Raw genomic sequence first — 24,521 nt, 5'->3', positions numbered from 1 at the left:
TAATGAAACCACAGTAGTCAAATCATATGCAAGCATTCTCAATATACAGTATGTTATTCAGGTTTGTACACACCCTGGTCCTTGGGACAGGGAACAGGCCACACAATTTAAAGTTTCTACCAAGAAAATGTAAAGGGTAAAGACCTTTTACCATCTCAGATCTGACATTCATGAAATCAAGTTTTAGCCAAAAGAGAAAACATGTACTTGAAATATAAACAGATCTCTGGTCTTGCAGTCTTTATTTGAAATATAACATAACTGTTATTAATTGTATGATTTACATGTAAGAAAAAATTACATGTACATAATTAAAAAACGACATGAATGCAGTACTTTCTACAAAAAAACAGGATGGAGGATTCATTTTAAGCACTGTACACAGTAAAATGTCTGCTGCATCAGGAAGACAGTTCTGTAGAATCAGTCTGAACTTGTTTCAGAAGACTTCTCCTAATTTGTGGAAGTTCTGTATATAGTTCAATCCCCAAATCCTTTTCCAGATCCGCCATTTTGTAGTGCAATATATGCTGGCATAACTCCTGTAGGTAAATAGCACTTATTTTCAGTAAAAGTTTCTATATACTGTAAATCACTTTATATTCGCAAGAACTTTATTTAGGTGTAATTACTCGTGCTCGTGAAAATTTTATTCTTGCGTATATAAGTATGCCTAAAGATTACATAAAGCAATAACCACAATTTGTGAAAATTTTGTTTTCCTAATAAAGAGTCAATGACTATCTTGCGAAAATAAAGTGTCGTAAAAATTTAGTGATCTACAGTAAACCTTTCTAACAACTACAAGCCTGTGATGATTACTATATTTTAGTAAGTGAAATGATCTTACCTTATGAGGAGATTTAAAGGTCTGCAGAATCATTCCATGTTTCAGTTGAGTGTGTTTCTTTTCCTGGTTGTAAATGAACCTGTTCACATGGTGTATGGCAATTAAATACAGCAAAGGTGACCAATGAAATTGCAGTCGCCTTGACAACAGATTCTGGAAATACAATCTGATCAACTCCACATCCGACTCTTCAGGATTCAAAAAATTATCTAGAGGAATTGGGATCTGAAAATGCAAAGCTTCCCTCATTACCGGTATTTCTAACTCTATATTCATCTACATGTATCTTTATTAATTATGTATTTTTGTAAATTTTTTTTACTTCTTTTTTTTCAATTTTAATCTTGTGAAAAACTTGGCTAACCTGCAATGGTATTTTGCAATAAAAGTAGAGAAGTAAAATAGTTAAGTGAAAATTGTTGCTTGGATGAAAATGCATCAACTCATTTTTCCTATGCTACATTGATTCGAACTGAATTCATGTCAGCAAATAAATATTGAAAACCTGTACAAAGGAAAATGTAGAAAGTACATATGGATACTGGATAATGAAATAAAATGAGATTTTTAATCCTACATTTTACTAACCTCTTTCAAAGATATGTGCATATAGCGAAGTATCCCAGAATGCTCCATCCATAAAGCCTTTCTAAGCTGGAGGCTGTGTTTTTGTTGAATGGGGAGGAGGATATAGCAGGAGAAGAGAGAGTCTCCAAATGACACGGCCTCAAATTGCTGCAGAAGAGCAGAGTACCTGTAACAGAGGATCAGCTTTTAAAGTACACAATTCTATTCATCCTGTTAAGTAAAGCAAATCCTATAAGCATCTTTCCTTTTCACTTTTCAAAAGAGGTAAATTATTCACCCCTTTTCTTCATATTACTTGAAAAAAAATACACAAAAATATGTTCTATATATAATTTTTTCAATCACCTTCCATATTACTATAGGAATAGGTTTTTGTTCCAGGCATACATAGATATACAGTTGAACTTCGGTATCTCAAACATAGATATCTCAAATACCATGGATATGTCGAAGTGATTGGGAAGTCCTAACTACGTATTTCTTAAGTATTTAACCCTTGATGTCTCGAACCCTCATATATATCGAAGTTTTTTCTCAGTTCCATTGAGTTCGAGATAACGAGGTTTGACTGTATTTGAATGTAACTTAAAGATGCATAAACAAACAGTGTATAGTGCGGATCCCCCTTACAATTCTCAAGTGTCCTGGGTACTGGTTTACAGAAGTACTTACGATGAAGTCTGACAATTTTTCATTGTTCTAAAATCTCGCCAACTTACTAGTTTTGTGAAATTATACTTTTATAAATTTACTTGCTGAATTCTTCTTATTCACATTAAAATCACTATTTAATCAACATTAAGAGTGAAATAAATTGCCAAAGCAGATTTTGGACTTAGTTGTAAGTTCTTTTGCAAAACTTGGTCCTGGGAAAATAAGGTTTTCAATTAATATCAGTTTTACACCCACATAAACTATTTCTCTTAAAACAGGAATTAACCTACAGGCATTTAAAAATGTTCCAGAATTATTTTTTTTTTAAATTTGATTTAACTATTATAATATATTTCCTTAACTTATTATTTTACTAACTGAGGAAATTCACCTCAAATCATATTAATTTAATAGGCCCAAATCTACAAGTCTCTGTATATACTGATAAATTTTGGTTGCATTAAATCAACGTAACCTTTCAAGCTCATCACCAGAAACAGTCTAAACTTTCTCCAAAAATTATAAATATTGTGGGTTTCATAACTGTTCACATTTGATGATGACAAATGAATCATTTATAATTGAAATCAAAACTCTCAAATCGGTGATATCCCAAGAGAACTGAAGCCAATAAAGGTAATGGACACTGAGCACTAATGACTGTAATAATTTTCAGACAGGTCCAGTGTGAACTCATTATGCTGCACATCACAAGAAATCAATTCATTTAGAACATGTAAATGTTGGAATACATAATATATTGGTATGGATGGATAAAAAGTGTTTCTGATCTTGTAGCACTGTACCAACACTGAGCCATCTATGGATATACTGAGTGAAAAATATCTTTAATACTAAGAAAAAATTTGTAAAAGTTTGAGAAACAAAGAAATCAAAAGACTGAAGAATTTTTATGATTGGATCAACTTTCCATTTTTTAACCGAGACTTCAACAAGAAAGAAAAATTGGCTAAAATGCGTTACTCAGCTCAGAACTTGACTCTAAAGGTGAACATTTCTCTCCCTGGTCCTCCTATGGAATTTAATGAGGAAGACATTAGAGAGATTCATTTTTCAGCATCTCTGACTTTTTCCTTCTTGGGAGTGATCTGCAATAGTGTCGTTCTTGCTATCGTCAAGAAGTACCACAATGATGTTGAATACCATAAAGATACTATCCTTGCCATGAATTTATTCATCAACAATCTCCTGACTAGTTTTCTCGTGACTCTGTTTATGGCACTGGATGCTAAATATCTCTATCCAACACTTCAGAATCAGCATTCAAACACTGCACTGTGCAAGCTACAGTTGTACCTTGAGTATTCCATTCTGGGAACGGAGTACCTAATTTTAATTCTGATGGGTATGAGTAGATACTTTATGATTAACCATCATGCTTTGTATCAAAAGATATTTGGTCCTCAATGGAATTACTGCTTTATCTTAGTCTTCAGCTGGGTTGTGTGCCCCTTAGTTTTTGTTTACACATTGTTCCTGCCATGGGAGGATATAGCCTACAGCATCCACACCTCTACCTGTCATTACACTGGGAAAGAGCAGGATGGGTTCTTCTTCAGTACTGCCATCTTTCTTTTCACCATTCCTATTATTCTGTTCACTTACATTGCCATTGGTATCAAATTGTTCAAAGTCCAATCCAATCTTAAAAGCCATCGCAGAAAATCAAGAGATCTAGACAGAAAAGTGCCACACAGAGAGAAATGGCTGGTTATGTCAGTAATAGTGCTGTTTTTTAAGATTTTCATCACATATTTACCACATACCCTGCTTATCTTTATTGACCCTGGTAACGAACCTCACCTATCTAGGACACAAATCAACGCCCATATCACATTCCTATATCTGCGATTCACCAATACATTTACCAATGCCATCAGCTACTGTTTCCTGAACTCCAACGTGAGATCCACAATAATTAAACTGTGGCCATTTTGTCATGGAAAAGTTCATTCCAATAACTCTAGCAGTGCATCAAATAAACCTGAAAATATCAGTCTGTCATATGTTGGAAGTGAAGCAGACGACAATGAGAGAGTGCTGTCAGACGAGACTCCAGGTCTGAAGATGGAGAACAAACCAGAGCTTGAAGTCAATGTCAAAATGCCATCCATTGCAGAAAATATGAGGATGTCTTTCTCATCCAATTCAATATACATCATCAGTACAAACTCTGTGGATGAGGAGGGCTTTGATGAAATGGTCCAAGAAGCTCCAACAAAAAACACAGATCATGAAATACTCACCACTTCAGTTCCACACAGTGCTGGACAAGACATTTTACCCAGTGTTCAGATCACTACCTAAATGTCTGGCTGACTTTGGTAAACTTAGCTGGTTTAATTGTACATGTATCAGGAGTCTGTTTACTTTTAACTCATGATGTGCATTCATTATGTACATTCAACAAATGATGGTGGTATTCATTTTAAAGTTATCATTCATTACAGAGAACTTTTATCATACATGTACATGTATTTGTTTCAACAAAATATAAATCAACATGATTTATATCTAAAGCTATAGTGAGACCAACTTTATTTTGGTTTTGTTATACTTAAAATATTTACTATGATCTCTCTCTTTTTTAACATCAACACCTTCTTAGGGCACTTAAAGCAGAAATGTCTAACCAGTATGGACATGTTTGTAGTAATGAGATTGACAATTATGGGTATTTGCTGCAGACAGCTCCACCTAGGTCTAGAACCCTGGACCATGTATAAGAATGGTGCATGTAATTTTCAAAAAATAACCACAGTGCATGAATTGCAAAAAGTTTGTCTGGTACTTTATGAGGAGTGAAAAGATTTTGAAAGATTTTTAATGCAGTTTCATAGAATAATAAACATCGCGAAAACTTTAGGCCTGAAAACTGAACACTTAGATTGTGAATTTCATAAATTTGGTGTAATGCTAAATGTTCTTCATACTGGGGAATCATTAGATTTCATGGTGGCTCAATATTCATGAAATTTGTAAGTACCCCTTAACCACACATTAACATCCTCCCCTAATTAGTAAACTGATTTTTCAGTCACCTTTCCTTTTGTAGATGTGATGGCAAAATACAAAATTAATTCCCCAGAACCTGTAAAATTTAAGTAATCCATGAAAATTGGCCACAACAAATTTTAATGATTCCACAGTAATCATACACTTTGCCTGCTTGATGTTCAAATTCAGATGTCAAGAATTTTCAGCATATGACTCAACTTAACCCAACTCTGGAACCTAAGCCATAGACAAATGTGTAGTTCTCATGAATTTCAAAATTTGGTAAAGGGCAAACTGCTCACTATAATGATGTAAAACATTTGCCTCCTACATAATACTTGTACATAAAATATATCTCCAGGTAGAATTTCAGGGCTTTAATGCACTTTGAATTTAATGACCAATATATTCCCATTCTAAGATCTATACTAGCTGGGCACCAAGATCAAGAATTTCATTATTTTGATACAAGGTAAACTACTCATTATACGTATAGTCATGAAAACTGCCTCTACTAGATGTCTAGAAATTAGGGATGTCAACAAATAGTCGACTATTCGACCATCAGTCGAATGGACCGACGATCGAATAACGAAACGACATTCGAATAAATAAATTCAATAAAAGAGTGATAAAGAATTGGAATTCTCATCCTAAAATTGAGAAACCGTCTTCCCTCAGACACAGTCGATAAGATAATTTTCCTCATTAAAAACTGCTGACTTTACATGTAGAAAGTACAGTGATTAGAAACGCTTCACTTCCGCGTGAATTATTGTCAATTAATGTGTTGTTTTTATAATAAAATTATCTCGCCATACTGCGCTTTCTTTGTAAAACTATTAATTGGACTTGATCTCATACCATGTACCCATTATAACCGTGACATATTTGGACGCTACGATAATTATTATAAAATTAATATTCTTTTACATATTTTAAAGACATTTTGATAATTGGTACAAAAAGTATATTCAAATATTTAACATTATCAAGGGCACCGTATGTGCCCCCCATCATTTTAATAAGCTTAAAAAAAATATATATCACACAGTCATTTTTTATGCTTCCTAAAAAACCGACTTTACAGACCAATTTATGAACATGATTGATGGTGAAATCCTACATTTTGGAGAAATAAGCTGTCTTTATTAAGTAAATATAAACACACTATCCACATTTTAAGTCCATGTGAACATCTGTGTGTAACATTTGATGTAACTTTTTAATCAATTTAAAAAAGGGGGATTTGAGATTAAATATGTGATGTACCAGGTGAAGTTTGAAATAAAATTTTAGTTTCCGAAAAAGTTTTGAATATATTCGACTATCGTTCGAATAATGCAATCGAATATTCGACTAAAGAAAATAAATATTTTGACATCCCTACTAGAAATAAAGATGCATGTCCAAAATATGCCCATACTTAGCCAACTCTAGAGCCTGAACCCAAGACAAAATTTTTTTTATGAATTTCACAATTTAGAGGGCTAAATCTTATCATTAAAACAGTTTGACTGCAACATGTTCAGAAGTAAAGAAGATAACTTATTTTTGAAGATTGCATTACTTATCTATTTGCTCCACCAATTTTGCCCCTCTGGGTGTGGGGATCATGTGAATGTAATTCATAATTTTTGTTCCAAATTGTTCATGAATGGCTAAATGCCACATACCAAAAGTCCAAAACTCATTAAAATTGGTTCAGCTGTGACAAAAAAGAAACTAGTTAAAAGAAGAAAAAGTTCTCTACTTACAAATCATAAAAAGAAACAATCCCTGGAATCTGCTCATCAAAATTGAACTGTCCTAAAAGGCGGGGTGTAGAGAACTCCCTGAGCAAGGCAGCCAGGTACAAGTACACAGTCTTATCCATAAATAAGTTGTTACCTAAAACAGCATTAAAACTAAGACTAGAAAATTGACAAAGTCAGAGAAGGCCCTCATAAGGGCTGTTAAAAGGAAAGTCCTGTACTTAGATATACATTCAGGTATGCACACATACAGACAGACAAAGTGATATGACCTTTAAATTTATTTTTAAAAAAAACCTTTCTCTTATAGTCAAGTTCTTTTGTATAAAATTTGAAAATGTTACCTTGAAAGCTAAGTTATCATGTCACAATAAAACTGTCACTCATAAACATTCAAACATACATGTGTACAGACAGACAAAGTGGTATAGCCCTATAGTCTACAGTTGTCTTGCTCTTATAGCAAAGTTCTAATGAACAAAAAATTTGAAAAGATTTCGTAGAAAACTAGTTGAGTTATTGCATTATAATAAAAGTGTTGAAGGACAGATTGATGGACATAAATACAGCTAGAGGGATAGATGAAAAATGTGATTCCGATAGGCTCCTGCATTTTGATGTGGGGCCCTAAATACCAAATGTTTACTTCATACCTATTATTAAATCATTGCTTACAAGTATAAAGTTAAAAAAGCATTAATCCATCTCTTGGGCCAAAATTAAAATGTTTACTTAGCTCTTTGTGATGGAATCCCAATGAAACAACTCAATTCAAAAAAAAAAAAAAATCCATTTATGTTAGCATTACACTCTGTACTGTTGTTTTCAATTTGACTGCAATTTTTTTTCCCAGTTAAAATTGTTTTTATGTTGAATCTATGTTCAGAAAGAGTACATTTGTCATAGATAAATCCCCTGCTTAACCTACTTACTGATCAAAATGGTATGCAAAACAGGGAATTTAACAAAATTTTAAGTTAAGCCTTTTGTGGCAGATCATTGTAATATAATTTACCTGTCAAAAACGTACACATGACCCTGGAGACTCTGAGAGTGACGGACACAGACTCGGTGACCTGGGGCTGGGACCTCTCTAGAAGATACACCCATCTTAGGACAGATGTCACCGTGGATACCTCAGTCTTAGACAGGGCATTCTGAACATCTGCCCCCCTATACAAGAAGTCATTTGTTTGAGACACATTTACAGATAATAAAATAGCATTTCAAGTATTTTGAATAATTCATAATAAAACATTAATGTTAAACAAATGTTCATTATATGTCATTCAAAGTTAGAAGAAAACTTACTGTAAACTTGGAAATTTACATGTGAGGGGTAATTTACAATAAATAAATATACAATAAAAAAAACTTTTGCCTAAATATCCCCTTGTGTACTTATGCCTTTAAGTATATTTTTTTCATTTTTTACATTACACAATCTTGGTAACATGGAAATAACCCCCAAGCATAATGTTCTTGCTTTTAATTTAGAAAATTTAACAATACGAATACATGTAGATATCCACATTAAAAGTACAATGAAAAAATCTGTAGAGATTAGATGAGAACTTACACTGAACTAAATCTGTTGTAGAGATCACATCAGTAGAGATTAGATGAGAACTTACACTGAACTAAATCTGTTGTAGAGATCATTAGTAGAGATTAGACGAGAACTTACACTGAACTAAATCTGTTGTAGAGATCACATCAGTAGAGATTAGATGAGAACTTACACTGAACTAAATCTGTTGTAGAGATCATTAGTAGAGATTAGACGAGAACTTACACTGAACTAAATCTGTTGTAGAGATCATTAGTAGAGATTAGAAGAGAACTTACACTGAACTAAATCTGTTGTAGAGATCTATCAAAGGGAGATACATCCAGTCTAATGGAAGCAGGGTCTCTGCTGGTGTGGAGGACACAAGATTCTGAACTTCTAATGCCTGCATTAGGAACCTGTGTCTGTAAAATGCATAGGTGTTAAACTATAACTTAAAGGGTACATGTTTTAACTAGTGCATATTCTGACCAGAAACCCATCACGAGACTGTAGCACTACTGGTGTGTACTGATAATAAAGAAAGATATACTTAGAATAGTCTACTTGTGTACCAAGTCTAATTGAAACCCAAAACTGCAGAAGGAGTAATGTTTTGAAAGAATTTCAAAGAAATTTCCATTTAAAGTAACACACTGCGACACTGATAGTCGAAATCTAAACTATACATGAATTATTTATCTAAAAATAGTTTTCTTGTGTACCTAGTCTTATTGAAATCAGATTTAAACTGTTAAAATTGGATTCGTAGATTTTGAAAAAAATTATACAAATATTTCATTTTTTAGAAAACATGGCTAAACTTTTCATCATTTTCAAAAACCAGTGTATAGAATTATGTATCTTAGTATATTCAAAGTATACTAAGTATTTTGGAAATCAGAAAAAAAAAGCGGTAGGGGGAGTAGCATTTTGAAAGAATTTCAAAGAAATCTGTATTTCCAGTTACAAGGCAACATTATTTGTCGAAATCTGATAAACAGAATTATGTATTTTAGTATAGTCTAACTGTGTACCAAGTCTTATAGAAATCAGACCAAAAAAAAATGGAGGAGGAGTAGCATTTTGAAATAATCACAAAGAAAATTCTTTTTTTAATAACCATGACAACACCCTGCATCATGATTGAAAAACTGATAGTTTTAGTTATCCAGGTCCAATCAAGAGTGTATGGGTATTTACCCCGGGTTTTATTTCATACACCCTTTGGCTGAAGGATGTATGTACACCCTTTGGCCAAAGGATGTATGGAATACAACACGAGGTAAATCCCCATACACCCTTGATTGGACCTGGATAACGAATTTATTTCCTATGTACCCAAATAAATTGCTTGTAAACAAGTCCAATCAACTGTGTTTCAAGCTATCGATAAGATTATTTTACTAGTACTTCAGGCAATGCATCGTGACATCATGTTATTTGCTTTTTATCATAGAGAAACTATGCATTGTGACATCATGTTTTTTTTACCTCCAGCTCAAGTCGGGTGTACAGAAATTTACACCTGACTTTGTAACCAATCAAAGCTTGTGTTACATAGGAAATAAAATTTTGTATCTTAGTACAGTTTATTTGTGTACAAAGTCATTAAATTTGGACCAAACTGTAGGAGTAGCATTTTTAAAAATTGTTTACAGACAGACAGACACCTTCCTAGTGCATAAGCTGGTCTCTGACAAGTAGAGCAGAAATACATAGGTAAGATCTATATTTTTATTAGATTGTATGCTAGTTTATTACTTGCTTTTGATATTTGTGATCCTGAAACAAAAACAAAATGTAATACCTGGAATGAATTGCCATCTTTTGTTGGCTGGAGAAAGCTTGAAGATAAGCAGCCCTGATAGGAACCAGTTCAGACAGAGTGGCAGCCACCAGTTGAGTTTGATTGACAGACACTTGTTCCTGGGTGACACTACACAGATGTACTGCATCTGACAGCTGGAGATTCTCCAGGGAACTTGTCATCTCATCTTCATCTTGTCTACAAAATATTCACATAAAACAAAACATCAATCTTAAATCATGTAAAAAATATCTTTTGAATTAGAGATACATGTATTTAACTCTCTACATATTCAGTTTTTTTAACCACATATAAGTTTTTTTTAGAGTATAGAAAATCAGCATTAATGAATATAAATGTAACTTCATGTTAACAACTGATTCAATGGAAAAATTCAAGTTTATCAAATGTGTATTTTTGGATTCGTGATCAGTACACTGTATAACTTACTTCCATACATTTGGGGAGAACATAACTGTTGATAAAAGGTCATGAACTAAGAATTCATCTCCATGTTGAAGCTGTGTTATCGACCTGAGCATAAGATTCTGTACAAGAGGGACTGTCCTCTGACTAACAGGCTAAAATAATAAAATAAGAAGGTCTTAGAATCTGACCTTTATAATGGACTTTGCCACAACATAAAGTTAAAAACATTGTTTTCCATTTTGATCAAATATTTGATTTTCTCGAAATATTTCTATACTTATAGCCAACTTTAAAACTGTGGACAGAAATACATAGATCAAAATAAATATCTGTTCTATGATTATTCAGTCCCTTGACTCCCCCCTCCTTCCCCCACTCATACACACAATCATGCAGGGGCATGTACATGTATTCTGAAAAATAAAGGATTTCTAAAAATAGATAATTTCTGGAAAATAATTTTTTGGGGGAATTTGAAGCTAAATAATAACTGCAACAATATTTACAGTTATTTAGATTTGCAGATATACATGTACAGATAAGATAAGATAAGATAAGATTTATTGATCCCAATTTGGGGCCCCTCAGGGCATACAAGTAAAGAATTATATACACAAGAAGAAATTCAAAATTGATAGTAACAACATGTCGATATTAAGAGAAAAGAAAAGAATTAACTAAAGAAGATGATGATGATTATAGCAGATGGGGATTACCAATAATAAATGCTTTAAAAAATATATATATATATACATATATATAATTAGCAAACGTACAAAGATTTGTAACATGTATATTTGTACTAGAGTATTAATAATTTAATATTATTACTCTTTTGCATTTATTTGGTTCTTTTTAACATTATATAATTCACTATTTCTTATTTTAAAAATATTGATTAGAAAATTACCCAACTTGATAAGCAATATATCATTCTCATTTGACATCATCCACAAAAATTTTTCTTTATTTGTTAAACAATAAAAATTTTTATTATTTTTAGCAATATTCTCAAAAAATTCATGTCTATCATGTTTATATAATGGACATTCAATCAGTGAGTGAATCTCATCTTCCACACAATTCATGTCGCACATTCTACAAATCCTTTCATTTCTTGCAAGGGTGGTTTGCTGTCCTTTTGTGTTTACATTTTTTTCATATCTTCCACTTTCAATTCTGAGATTATGTGCACTTATTCTAAATTTACATATAATTTTTCTTTGTTCAAAATTTTTTAAAAATAAATACTTTTCAATTTCAAAACTTCTTTTTACAAAGAAATATGTTGTAAGTTTACCCGACAGACAGCCCTCTTCTCTTTTTATAAACCAGTATTGAAGGAAATCCTTTCTAATAATTTTTTTCAGTTGTTTCTTTAAAGTTATTAGTTTCATTGATTTACATTTTGACCAAAGTATGCCCATTTTCTTACATAGATATGTTACATTTGAAAACCAACTATTTATTATTTCTATGTACATATAGTTCACAACCCCAGTTATATTTTAAACATTAAAAATTCAGAATATACATGAAAATTGAACAAAATTTGACTCACATTTCTGGATACTAGTTTCATGAAGAAATACATCACAATGTCTTCATACTTGTTGAAATGAAAAGAGGATGTAGATGTTGGAGAATTTGCCATTTTCCTTAGGTAAGTTAGTAAGTTTCCCTCTGCAGAAATAAGGTCAGCAATCTACAAAGAGGTACACATTATGTCCTTATGATGTGCTGTAGGAACTTTTATCTCTTGTCACTGGTGTACCAACATCAAAATGAACAACATTTCCAGTATCTTTTAACTTTTTCTATGACTGTCAAAGTAAAAATGTTGGTTTATATGTTGCTGATTTTCTTTGTTTTCTGTTTTTTGATTTTTTTTTTCACAAATAGATATATTTAAATTTTTCCTTGGATTTTCTCTAAAAATATATATTTTGATGAATAATGTTTGTACCCTTGCTTGAAGACCTTTGTGAGCTTGGCCGGTAACATATAACATCCTAAGAACTGCTGCCACCATACCAAGAGGTGAATATTCCTGTAGACAAGGTTCTATTAAGTGGCCATCATTGATTCTTAAGCCAAGCCCTGGCAAATTGTCAGCATATTCCATTTTCAACTGATGTTCTGGGTTCAGGAGGCTTGAGCAAGGGCTGAAATGACAAAAAATTCACAGTTGTAGTTCATTAATCAGTTTCATAATCAATATGATGAAATGACCAAATAAAAGTAATATGGATTTACAACATGTCACTTGAATATGAATACAAAGTATTCAACAAGTTCTAACAACCATCTGTCAAACAAAATACATTGTTTAAGGAAACATTCACATTCATTACACAGTATAGATATATAAAAACAATTAAACAAGAAAAATATATAATAATCCTTTGACAACAGTTACCATAAACTTGACAGCACAGCCTGGAATCCCAGTGATTTAATAAGTGGTTCTAACACATCAGTAAATATTTTCTCTATGTACTGAAGTCCTGTCACTGGATCAAAACTTTTCTACAAAGGAAGAAAGCTTGCCAGCTAAATGCATTACTGCTTACAGCGACACAGTTCAATACATATATAGACAATGGTGTTCAATCATAATAATTTAATATTTTTTGTTTTAAAAAGTGGGACAACTTACATGTGAGGACCAGGATGAGATATATGATGACATGAAGTTCAGACAAGAAACCTCAAAATCTATGTTGAATTTCTGCAATTAGAGCAAGAAATACTAATATTTTGCTGACAAAAATACAGAATATTATTCATCAATTTCAAAATTCTGTTTAAATACAGTTTGGAAAAGTGAATGCGATGAAATGATTTGACAGAAAAATTGCCTTTCATGATAGATGTTTAGAAATACTATTAACCCCTGTCATACCTTATGTTGATATGTATTTTCCAGGTTTTTTAAGCATTTTTGACAAGTATCCATGACAATCTGACTAACATCAGTGATTTGGCTCCATGTGACACTAGGCAACAAATTCTGATCCGGGTCACTTGGAAGTTTGCTGAAGCAATAAACACACAGATGTCGATAAAATTATATTCTATTTGATCTGTATTACAAATAAGAGACATTTCAAAAATAAATACCTTGCAGTTGATCCAAATTTCCTCTGATCACATTGAGCGGCGAGTAACACTACTGATTCTAGGACTGTAATGAATGCTGTCATTCTCATGCTTTTCATAATGGGACAACTTTCTAGGTATTCCTTTTGAAGAACTTCTAACTGAGAGAGTATACAAGGAAAAATGTCTCTAAAAATAAATAAAACATAAAAAAAATTATATTTTATTTTTCTCAATGTGATGAGAATTTTACATAATTGTACACTTGATGTTATGAGCAACTTTTGATTTTGGAGGCACTAAAACTTTATCTGATGTTGCATTCTGGGAAGTTTAATATAAGTAATCTGTGCCTGCCATGACTGCTGGTGAAATTGTGATCTAGTGATATTCTGGAATTTCCCAAAATACTGGAATACAGTGCATATATCCTCATACTGACCTATTGTTAACTTCTAAATAAGGAGCTTACGTGAAGAGATCTGAAGCCAGACCATAACAGAGACAGGTCCTCCATGTCCTATAGCTCTCAATCTGTAACCTTAATGCCTCCTTCTGTGGGATCAGCAAATCACTGCAACAATTTATAGAAAACTAGAAATACGTCCATAGAACATGAATGCCCCATCCAAGGTACATATGTATTGCAACAGTGAAAAAGAAATGTTCCTTTCTTCTTTGGTCTGAGATTGGTTCATCTCATCTAATACCTAACAGCTAAATAAAGTCTCATTGTTTCAAGTTCACTATGTCGTTTTTAGTAAATTTATATATGATCTCTTATTTTTTTTTTTTTCTAAACTATGCTAATAGCATTAGAGAGGTCAAGGTCATAGGGAAATCAAGGTCAAAAAATAATGCTACAGTTTAATAACTCCCACCATATGTTTAAGTGTGTGAGATCTAAACACATATAGGCAATAGTAAGGTAAAAGTCAGGAAATTATAGTTGAAAACAGAATAGTTTTTATCAATATGTATCAGTGTATGAATTTGGTTAACATATCTTGAATAGTTAGGTCAAGGTCACAGGCAACTCAAGGTCAGAAAATGATGCCACAGTTGAATAGCACTCATCAAAATGTATCAGTGTAAGAATTTTAATAAAAATGTCTTGAAAAGTTACTTTACAACTGAGCTAAATGCAAAGTGTGACAGAAGAACAGATGGAAAGATGGAAGACGACATGACAAACACTCTATGTCCCGCACATATTCATGGTAGGGCATAATTTCAAAAAAAAATATTCTGTTTTCAAAAACTACATGTACATATATGTATATAAAAGGCATTCTCTTTCATAAATACTACTAATAAATCAGCTTAAACTTTGGATATATATCCATATAATTCATTTTTCAGTGATACATGTATCATAAATTTTTGGAAAAAATACTCACTCTGCATTTTTCTCCACTATATATCTTAAAAATCTAGCCTTTATATGGTATTTATTGAGCTGAAATAAAAGTAAATTGTATGATGGTGACTTGATCATAAAGACAGCAAAACAATTATTTTAAAATGATTCAGCAGATTTTGACCACTCATTACCAGTGTAGCAGTTAAGTTCCTGCCAGACTGAGCCAAACATCGCACTAGCTTCATAGCAATGGGTACAGGAACACCATACAGGTCTGACAATGGGGCCTTCACATCTATAAAACAAACCCTACACTATACGCCACTTTGTCAAAGCACATACATGTACCGGTATATACATGTAGCACATGTATATATATTTATCTCTGTATTAGCCTAATTACAAAGAAATAGTGTACACAATGACATCTTTTAAAGTATCTTCTAAAGGATATTGAAGGAATTTGAATATTGAATTTTCAGTTAATGAGAGTACGTGAAATGGTAAAATTTCTAATCTGAATACTGTAAATGTGAATATTTTTGCTTCATTTCATTTCATGTTTGAGATTTAATTTTCAGTTTTCTCTGATTGCTGAATTTTCAAAGCGTGGAATATTGACATAAGTAAAATGCAATAAAGGATGATTTCAATCTTATGGGATTTTTAAAAAAAAAAAAAAACAATCATTGCAAAACTCTACCAATTTGCCAAACCATCAAATCACAATTTCCAATAATTGACAGTAAAAAGAAAATGCAATGTACCTAACATTCTCCAACTGGTGGGCAAGAATTCTTCAACAATTAGTTCTATCAGTCCATGACATCGTTCCACCTATAAAGTAAACTGAAAACAATTAAACAAGAGTACGTATTTTTGAAAATTCTCCTAGATTACTTAGACATGCTCTGACCTCATAAGCCATTTGTGGTGAGTGCCTGACTATTCTTATCAGAATCTCCAAACACTGGAGGACACTGGGGGCTTGAGGGTGTGAGTGGGACAGAATATGGTGTAAACGTGGGAGGAGGTTCATTCTCATCACCAAACACTGTAAAAAAAACATCTTGTTCAGGAGAAACAAAACAACATGTAAAAAAATAATTAAACAGAACAATAATAAAAATGGACTGCTGAACTTCAGAGATCTACAGATTCAGAATATCAGAAGTTGTACATAATTATGGACAAACCACATCAGAAATTTTCAACACTGAGAAATAACTTTCATTCTTAACTCCATTATTACAAATGATTAAGAATAATTTCTCAAATCATCAATTTACTCTTTGTATCTTTATGCAATTACTCCAATTTAGATCTGACAAAGGAGGAATCAATTCTATGTGAAATAACACATAGTATCCAAATACACATTACATAGATAACATCTCGTTTCAGAATGTCAGCATCTGTCTCTAATGGCTTCTCATCCTCAAGGGTGGGGTCCCTGGAGGTCATTTCAGCTGACATTTTGGAGGTCTTGAGGCAAGGTGACACATGTCCTTGAAACCATGGCAACACTCTATCTAAAGACTCCTGAAATCAAAAACATAAACATTTTAAGTTAGAGGCAAAACTGAAAGAGAAGCTGTGTGGAAATTTATAAATGTACATGTATATGTTTTGAAAAATAAAACAGAATATTGTGTTCATAGTATCAAAAATGGTATACTGATAATTATAAAAAAAGAAATTATGGATAATTTTTGCAGTGTTCAATCTTTGATGAATTTTGCAGCTCTTTAAAATTGCAAACAATAAAAAAAAATCATAAAATATTCAGATCCTTATCTCTGGTACATTGTATTGCAATTTGAATAATTGCAAAAATCAAAAATGCAAGAAAAGTATCAAATAGCAGAAAATTCTGAGCCACAAAAATTACATGTTTATAAAGTATATTAAAATCTGAGAAAATTGCTCTTTAAATTATGTTTATAACACACAAAAAGATGTATCAGAAAAAACCTTGACAGGAAAACACATGTAATGGATCCTTCAAGAGAAAATAAACTAGAAATGTTCTTGATGAAATAAAGTGTTTTTGTACCTCATCAGCTTCTGACATTATGATGGAGTGCAGAGTTTTGATGGCCATGAAGACAACTCCCTCTACGCTGTCATCCATTGCCCAGCGAACTAGGAAGAGAATTCCAGCATTTAGGACTGTCGGCAAAATGGCTGAATTCACTTGATCCTCCAGGTCACCATTTCTTGTCTGACATAAAAATCAAGATTAATATACCAGTACTACTTACTGATGCACATGTATATTAAGTTGCAAAGATAATGACAGTGGAATACTACTTTTAATCATGGGTTGTAATAATTTTTTCTTTATTTATTGTTTTTAGGCAAAATTCATGTCAATTAAACACCTTTACCTTAACTAAAATGTTTCCTAGAGTTTTGAGTGATAGTATTCTCTGCTGAATATTAGTGCTTCTGCATAAAAGAAACAACTCCTCCAGAGAGTAACCAGCCCTCTACAAAGAAAAAAAAAATATCTAAAGTTTTATAAGTATATTGATGTGTAAACAAACAGTACAGGGTTAGGGTTAGGGTTAACCTTAACCCTGACATAAAAGCTAGAAAACTGACCAGTCTGCAAGAGCAAGAGCACCACAAAGGGATATGTCTCTAAGGGTGAGTATGAAGGTAGGAGGATATGAGGGAAAAAAATTAAAAGCAAATTTTAAAATATATTGTAAGAATGTGAAACAACTACTGTAATTATGAATTATATATATCTTACATGAGAAAATGGTGTTATCACCCAACAAACTATAAAAAATATTAACCGTGTTTTCTGTTGTATTTATATGTACATAATGCACTACATGTAATTAAAAAAAGTAATGTCCAGTCAAGCTTTGTTATCTTTAAGTTAATGAGTTGAAAGTACAAATGTTCTAGTTCTTATGACCTCTAACCTCTGGTTCATCTCCATGGTGATGGAGGCCAAACTTGACATCAATGCCTTCATCCACAGTCACCAAATTCCCTTCAAAATCAAACCGAGCAGTTGTTCCTGTCTAAAAATCATTATCAGAACTGTCAAACATATACATGCATTAAAAAAGGGTGATTTTCTCTTTATCACTATGCAGTAAGATAATGCAATATTAAATACTTTTTTTTAAAACATACAGATTGATCTTTGTTTTGTTCCTGATAAAATGTATGAAATATTAAATAATTTGGCTTTATACAGTCAACAATATTATCATTGTAAAACTTGTCTGTACATCTGAGTCTTCTGAGAGTACCTTATTATGATCAGTGGAGGGTGGAGGAAGATCCTTCAACCAAGACAATTTATCATACTCCACTTTATCCATGTGTATCCATTTCCTGTCAGGTTTGATGGGTAAATCCAACTCTTCTGTCTCTTTAAAAACAATATGTGCATCATGTAATTCTGAAAAGCATGAAGACACTATTTTTTTTTTATTTCTTCAAAATCAGATTCCAAAATTTTATGAATTCTAAAATAAGTTAAATTTTGAAAATTCAGATTTTTCCTTTTAAATTTGACCACTAGGAATCAGTGACTAGTCCCTTTTTAAAGTGATTTGTAAAGTGGGATTTCTGTAGTTTTAGAATGGTAAGGTTTTGATATATTCTATTTACTTATTTACAAGTGCAGGGATGTTAACTCTCTTGGGTTATTTGGGAGATTTGAGTGATCACTCAACTAGTTAAGCCTACAAAGTGCACTTTTACAAACCTAGGTAGTAAATTTTTTTGGATACTATGTAAAAATTCAAATGTAAATGTTTATGATTAATATTATTTTAGTGACATCTAAAAATTATTTTGTTAGGAAAATATTTTCCAACAAGAGGCCCATGGACCACAACATTCACATGAACATTCACATTAGTCACCTTGCTCCAGCTGGGCAAAGTTTGGTCGAAATTGGTTCTGTAGTTCTGGAGAAATGAAAATGTGAATAGTTTATAACAAGAAAGAATACACAACAGATACTGGAAAAATTTTGTTCAGGAAATTTCACCTTTTTCTCAAGGGAGCTAAAAACTAATGGAAACAAGTGGCCCTACTGAGAATTTATATACTTTAATAAGGTACTGAGTATGCAACCTCTTTCATTAAACTAAAAACAAATAACAAGCCTCTTTTAAATTACTATATTTAAGTAGTAATGCATGGAATTGAAAATAAAGTACATAAGTACCCTTAGGATTGTGTTTCTTCTCAAACTGTTCTGAATCTGTTGTCTCCATTGTCTCACCTTTATCAGAAGTGTGTGTCTGTTCCCCAGAGGTCTGTTTGTTTCTCTTTGACGTCAGAAAACTCACCAGCTTAGGGTCTGAATCAACGAGACTTAAATTCTTACACAAGGTTTAGTTGTAAAAAACAACCCTTGTCACATGAAAAACATGACTACCTGTAAAATGATGAACACTAAACATTCCAATATTTACATAATTTAAAATCTTAAAATCAAATGCAATAGTTATTTAAACAAAGACAAAGTACCATGGTATTTCTGAAGATTACCTGTGGTGAAAAGATAGGTTTAAAATTATTCTCTTATCTAAAACAAACTATAAAATATGTTATCTTGGTCAATTTCTCTCCACAATCTTTAAAAATGAATGAAACCCCATCAATTCTTGAGATGAACAATTAATATATCTAAGACAAGAGTACCTAGCATTTGTAGGAGCTTATTCTTCTCCTCCAGAATTTCCTCTGAAGTCATGGTGGCCATTTTGTTCACGTTTTCCTGATGAATTTTCTGAGCCTCTTCTTCACCAAAGGTGGCACTCAGTCCAGTTCCTCTGATGATGTGGGGACCACTTTTATTTGAAGACTGAACATGTGTGCTTGCAATCCTCTCTGCCAGTATATATTATGATAATCAAAATAATCAACATTTAATTATTTCAGATTTAAGAATGACATTATGGACAGATGCCAGATGCATAAAACAATATAGCCCACTACATCTTTATTTCTACAACATTCAAAATATATAGAAATAAATGCAAATACTTGTATTGTCATGAAATTAAACTGTGTCTTATTTTTTCCATCAAATACAGTCTCACAAATTTTCAAAATTTATTTTTTAATTACAGTTGAACTCTGGTATCTCGAACACGGATATCTGGAATACCATGGATATGTCGAAGTGATTTGAAAGTCCTAACTGCTTATTCTTTAAGTATTTCACCCTGGATATCTCGAATCTTCAGATATCTTGAAGTTTTTTTCTCTGTCCCATCAAGTTTAAGATAACGAGGTTTGATTGTATATCATCATTGTAACATTATTAAACTTCTTGCTTTAAACACACACATGCATATTTCAAAGTGAAATTATGAAAATCCTGTGTCCATGCTTGAAGCAGTACCTGCTGTATGGGGTTGTATTTGTTTCTCTTTCACCACTAATCCTAATTCACCAAGAGACATCTTGGACATTTGTTGAGCAAACAGACTTCTTGGTTTTTTTGTACCATCTATCTTTTTCTGTGAAGGTAAAAAACCAATCATTTACAAATAAGATTATTCATGTTTACATACATGAGCTTACTGGAGTCTGAGTATTTCCTGTCACTTTATATTTCCAAGGACCATGTTTCATAATTTAAGGCTACAAATGACTTTCCTCCAACATATTTAACAAAATGATTTCACATTTTGGAGCATTTTTTGTACACAATACATTTGATCCATAAGAAATTTAAACAATTTTGAAATATCTTAGTCAACAGTCAATCTGGACCATGTTAAACACTCTTCTTTCTTACTCATTTATAAATCTATATTAAGTAATCAGTAAACAAATTCTTAGTATCTGAGTGATAAAGATTATTAGAATATTTCATATCTATAAAGGCAAATTCTACGCATTTTCAAACTTTATTCAATAAGAGGTAAAACTAACACAAAGTAGATTTTCTACCTGTTCCAAATTTCCTCTATGCATAACCTTAGGGAATCCTGAGGAACACTCCAACACAGAGGTGAATGGCTGCATGTTCTTGGTATCCCTCTCCTGTTGATCAAAACAAAGGTAATAAATGTGGGCTGCGTCAAATTTTATGTGGAAAAGATGGACCATTTATATGAGAATTCATAGGTATATTCTCAAAATGTTTGAAGAAAAGAGAAATAAAATAATAATGTTAAAGTGCTACATGAGCATATGTATCTTTGATAACTTACCACAATTTTGGTAAGCACTGCTGCCATGTGTTTGTCATGCTCTGATTAAAAAAGAAAGAAGAGAAATATATCACATCAACCTCTTTCATACTATTTTATATTATAAAAAAATTATAAATGCATATTCCATCCTATTATATTAAGATATGTATAAATATAAATTGATTAAAATTAAAGAAATAGTCTATGAGACTAAAATGTGAAATAAAAATAATTGTCAGTATAAGCCTGCCAAAACTTACTGTCAATTCTAACTTCTGGATCCTCTCCTTCATTAGTGGTTGCTGTACCATCCCTTGATGCTGAGAACCTACTCTTCTTGTGAGGAATCCTAGGTCCTCCATGATCAAATTCAGGTTTAGTGGATGGAAGTTCTTTAGAAAAAAAAAAATCATTTAACATGTTAAATATTGTCATGATGTCATTCACTTACAGTGTATATCCTTCGGCTTTTTCATTTTCAAATGTGTCGTAAGATACAATTATTTTGTTTTCTTTCTCTCTCTGTGACCTGGGAACGTTCACAACACCAGCTTGGTAGAAGCTCTGTAATCATCTCAAACTTCAAGTAATTATTTAATGTACAAATCTTTAAAATTTAGAGGGTATGTGATGTACTAATCTGCTTACTACCTTCAATTAAAGAATTTACATTGATATGCTAACAACATTTACAGAGAAATACAATAACTGAGACTTGTGATCATGATGAAGCTAACTGTCATGATTAAGTCAGATGCAAAATGAGAGTCCAATGAATGAGAGCAAGTTTTAAACCAGAAATATGGTTTTTATTTTTTCAGATGTTAAATATTTCATCTCTCGATCTTTAAAATACACATGTACAAATATTCACAACAGAGACAAATGTAGGAATTTAGACTGGACTGAGGACATCGGCCTGGATAGCTCAGTGGTTAGAGCACCTGACTAGTAATGCAGGGGTCCCGGGTTTGATTTCCGGTCCAGCCTTATGTTTTTATTATATATATATTTATGAATTTTCAATGTATATTAACTCATTCCTCCTTTCCATACTACAGATGGTGCCGTGGCCTACCTTGTTCAGGCAATATAATATATAATATATAATATATAATTAATGTTAAATCCTGACAAGGTGAACTTGTGTTGTGTCTTCGGGGAAGAAGACTATTTAAGGAGGGAGGAATATAGGAATTTAGGCTGGACTGAGGACATCGGCCTGGATAGCTCAGTGGTTAGAGCACCTGACTAGTAATGCAGGGGTCCCAGGTTCGATTCCCGGTCCAGTCTTATGTTTTTCATTATATATATATTTATGAATTTTCAATGTATATTGACTCATTCCTCCTTTCCATACTACATGTAGCAATGCATTGATGCCAAATGCTGCTGCTTTATCTGATTTTCTTAGAATATTGTGTTTAAAAGCTTTATACCTTATCTAACCAGATATTGGTGAATTCAGAGTAAGCTCAGTTGGTCTTACAGTAGGAGTGTAGCATGATGCCACAGGTACTTGGGTCTTGGTTTATAAATATGTATGTACCTTATTGATATGTAAAAATACCTTCTTTTTTTTTTTTTACATATCAATAAGGTACATACATATTTATAAACCAAGACCCAAGTACCTGTGTAAGACTCAAGTACTGTACCTGTGCATGATGCTGCAACAGACCACAGAAACATAATTCAAACTTTATTTTTTTTAAACAATTTTTGCTATGATATTTAATCTATAATTAATTACCATTGATATCAACTATATCCTTTTCACTAAAGTCAGCTGCTTGGGAAGTCTTTCTTTTATCTGGTTTCTTTACAAGGCTAGCAGCACTCTTTTCTTGTTTGGCAAGGAATTCCTGTTGAAACCTCAATAAGTCATCCTCCGATTCCCCAGGTTTTGGGCGTGGTATCATTCCGTTAATTTGCCACCTTTTTATTAAAAATGCTCAGTGAAATTTTATTTAAGAGCTCCAATAAGCCCGCGCCCGATTGCAAATGTCCATGGGCGCAGCCATTTTAAAAATCCCCGGATATCGAAACAAAGATTAACGAAAGTATGCCGTGCAAATTTTATTCTGAAAATTTTTTTAACAGTGATGTACCATAATCTTTTAAGTTCTATGGAAAAAAAACAGGGATAACAGGGGGAAAATATGCTATTTAATATAAGTTACTATCGAATCGCTATTTCTTTAAATATTCACAATGTTTGTCTTTCCAAAGTACGATCTTACCTTACTATCCCGCTTACTTCCGGTGTTTCTATAGAGACGTTTACATATTGAAAAGGTAAGGTCCACAAATTTTGTTACCAACAATTTTGTACTATATTTGGATACACCAATATTCAATTTTTTTCTGATGCGATTTTAGTATGTTGGTATTTGAATATCCTTTGAAAAGTTTTCAATAATATTTATAAAAAGTGTTATAGAATCTTTATTTTTCATTGAAACTACAGGTTTCAAACAGTCCAACCTTCATTATGAAAGGAAACAGGGTTTTTTGTGTGCTATATATATATTAAACATGATTATTATAATAAATTCAATTACCTTTTTAAGTGAATTTTGGATGATAAAGTTCAGTATCTGCACAAAAGTATTGTATTTGATCTATTCCTGTTATATTTGCTCCAGAACTGTAGCTCTCTGGTTGAGAAAATTTGGACAAAAAATAGAGAGCTACTAATCAATGCATTGTAAAAACCTTCGATTTATGGCGATTCTTTTTTGTCACTGGCTTTGGGTATTATTTCTTATATTATATGCGTTTCCCAACTTAAAGGATTATATTATTTCATTAACCATATTCCTGATATTTCATTTACCTTTCAATGCTTACAAACAGCCCTGTATGGGTTTGAATGTCAGCTTTCAAAATTCGCATTCTGGCGTCCATATGGTGGGGACATGCTAAAATAATGCACCCTAAAGGTAAATAAAGTATCAGGAATAGGAGTAAAATATATGGTTGATAACAGATACCATACTTTAAGCAGAAGAATGCATATAATACAAGAAATAATATCCCCAGTGAGTGACAAAAAAGTGTTGCCATAAATCCAAGGTTTTTACAATGCTTGTAACTGTAGCTCTCTGGTTCATCTGATTGAATTTTCTTAACCAGAGAGCTACAGTTCTGCAGCTACTGTCATATGTGAATATTTACTTCACTCATGAAGTAGTGTAGAGTAGAAACTTATCC

General features: G+C 32.3%; 1 protein-coding gene across 1 annotated transcript; it reads right to left on the bottom strand.

The window, feature by feature from the left end:
- Positions 1-230: 230 nt before the first annotated feature.
- LOC133182939 (RNA polymerase II-associated protein 1-like) lies at positions 231-23,286 on the bottom strand. The gene is made up of 31 exons (XM_061317823.1): positions 23,059-23,286; positions 21,566-21,697; positions 21,324-21,364; positions 21,061-21,153; positions 20,507-20,624; positions 19,801-19,989; positions 19,322-19,456; positions 18,393-18,514; positions 18,057-18,158; positions 17,508-17,609; positions 17,174-17,341; positions 16,501-16,659; positions 16,034-16,171; positions 15,885-15,954; positions 15,309-15,412; positions 15,155-15,213; positions 14,227-14,328; positions 13,776-13,943; positions 13,558-13,690; positions 13,312-13,383; positions 13,072-13,181; positions 12,619-12,817; positions 12,214-12,357; positions 10,674-10,804; positions 10,224-10,421; positions 8,713-8,838; positions 7,880-8,037; positions 6,868-7,000; positions 1,439-1,604; positions 851-1,075; positions 231-542 (listed from the first exon to the last, which is right to left on the bottom strand). The coding sequence occupies exons 1-31, from the start codon at positions 23,225-23,227 to the stop codon at positions 402-404; spliced, it is 4,107 nt and encodes a 1,368-aa protein (XP_061173807.1). The 5' UTR covers positions 23,228-23,286; the 3' UTR covers positions 231-401.
- Positions 23,287-24,521: the final 1,235 nt, after the last annotated feature.

The sequence above is a fragment of the Saccostrea echinata genome, unplaced genomic scaffold, assembly GCF_033153115.1.
Source record: "Saccostrea echinata isolate AGI-Se365-2 ecotype Australia unplaced genomic scaffold, CSIRO_AGI_Sech_v1 ptg000009l, whole genome shotgun sequence".
In the NCBI taxonomy this organism is placed as follows: domain Eukaryota; kingdom Metazoa; phylum Mollusca; class Bivalvia; order Ostreida; family Ostreidae; genus Saccostrea; species Saccostrea echinata.
The sequence above is the reverse complement of the archived record's forward strand: the minus strand, read 5'-3'. Positions and strand labels throughout refer to the sequence as shown.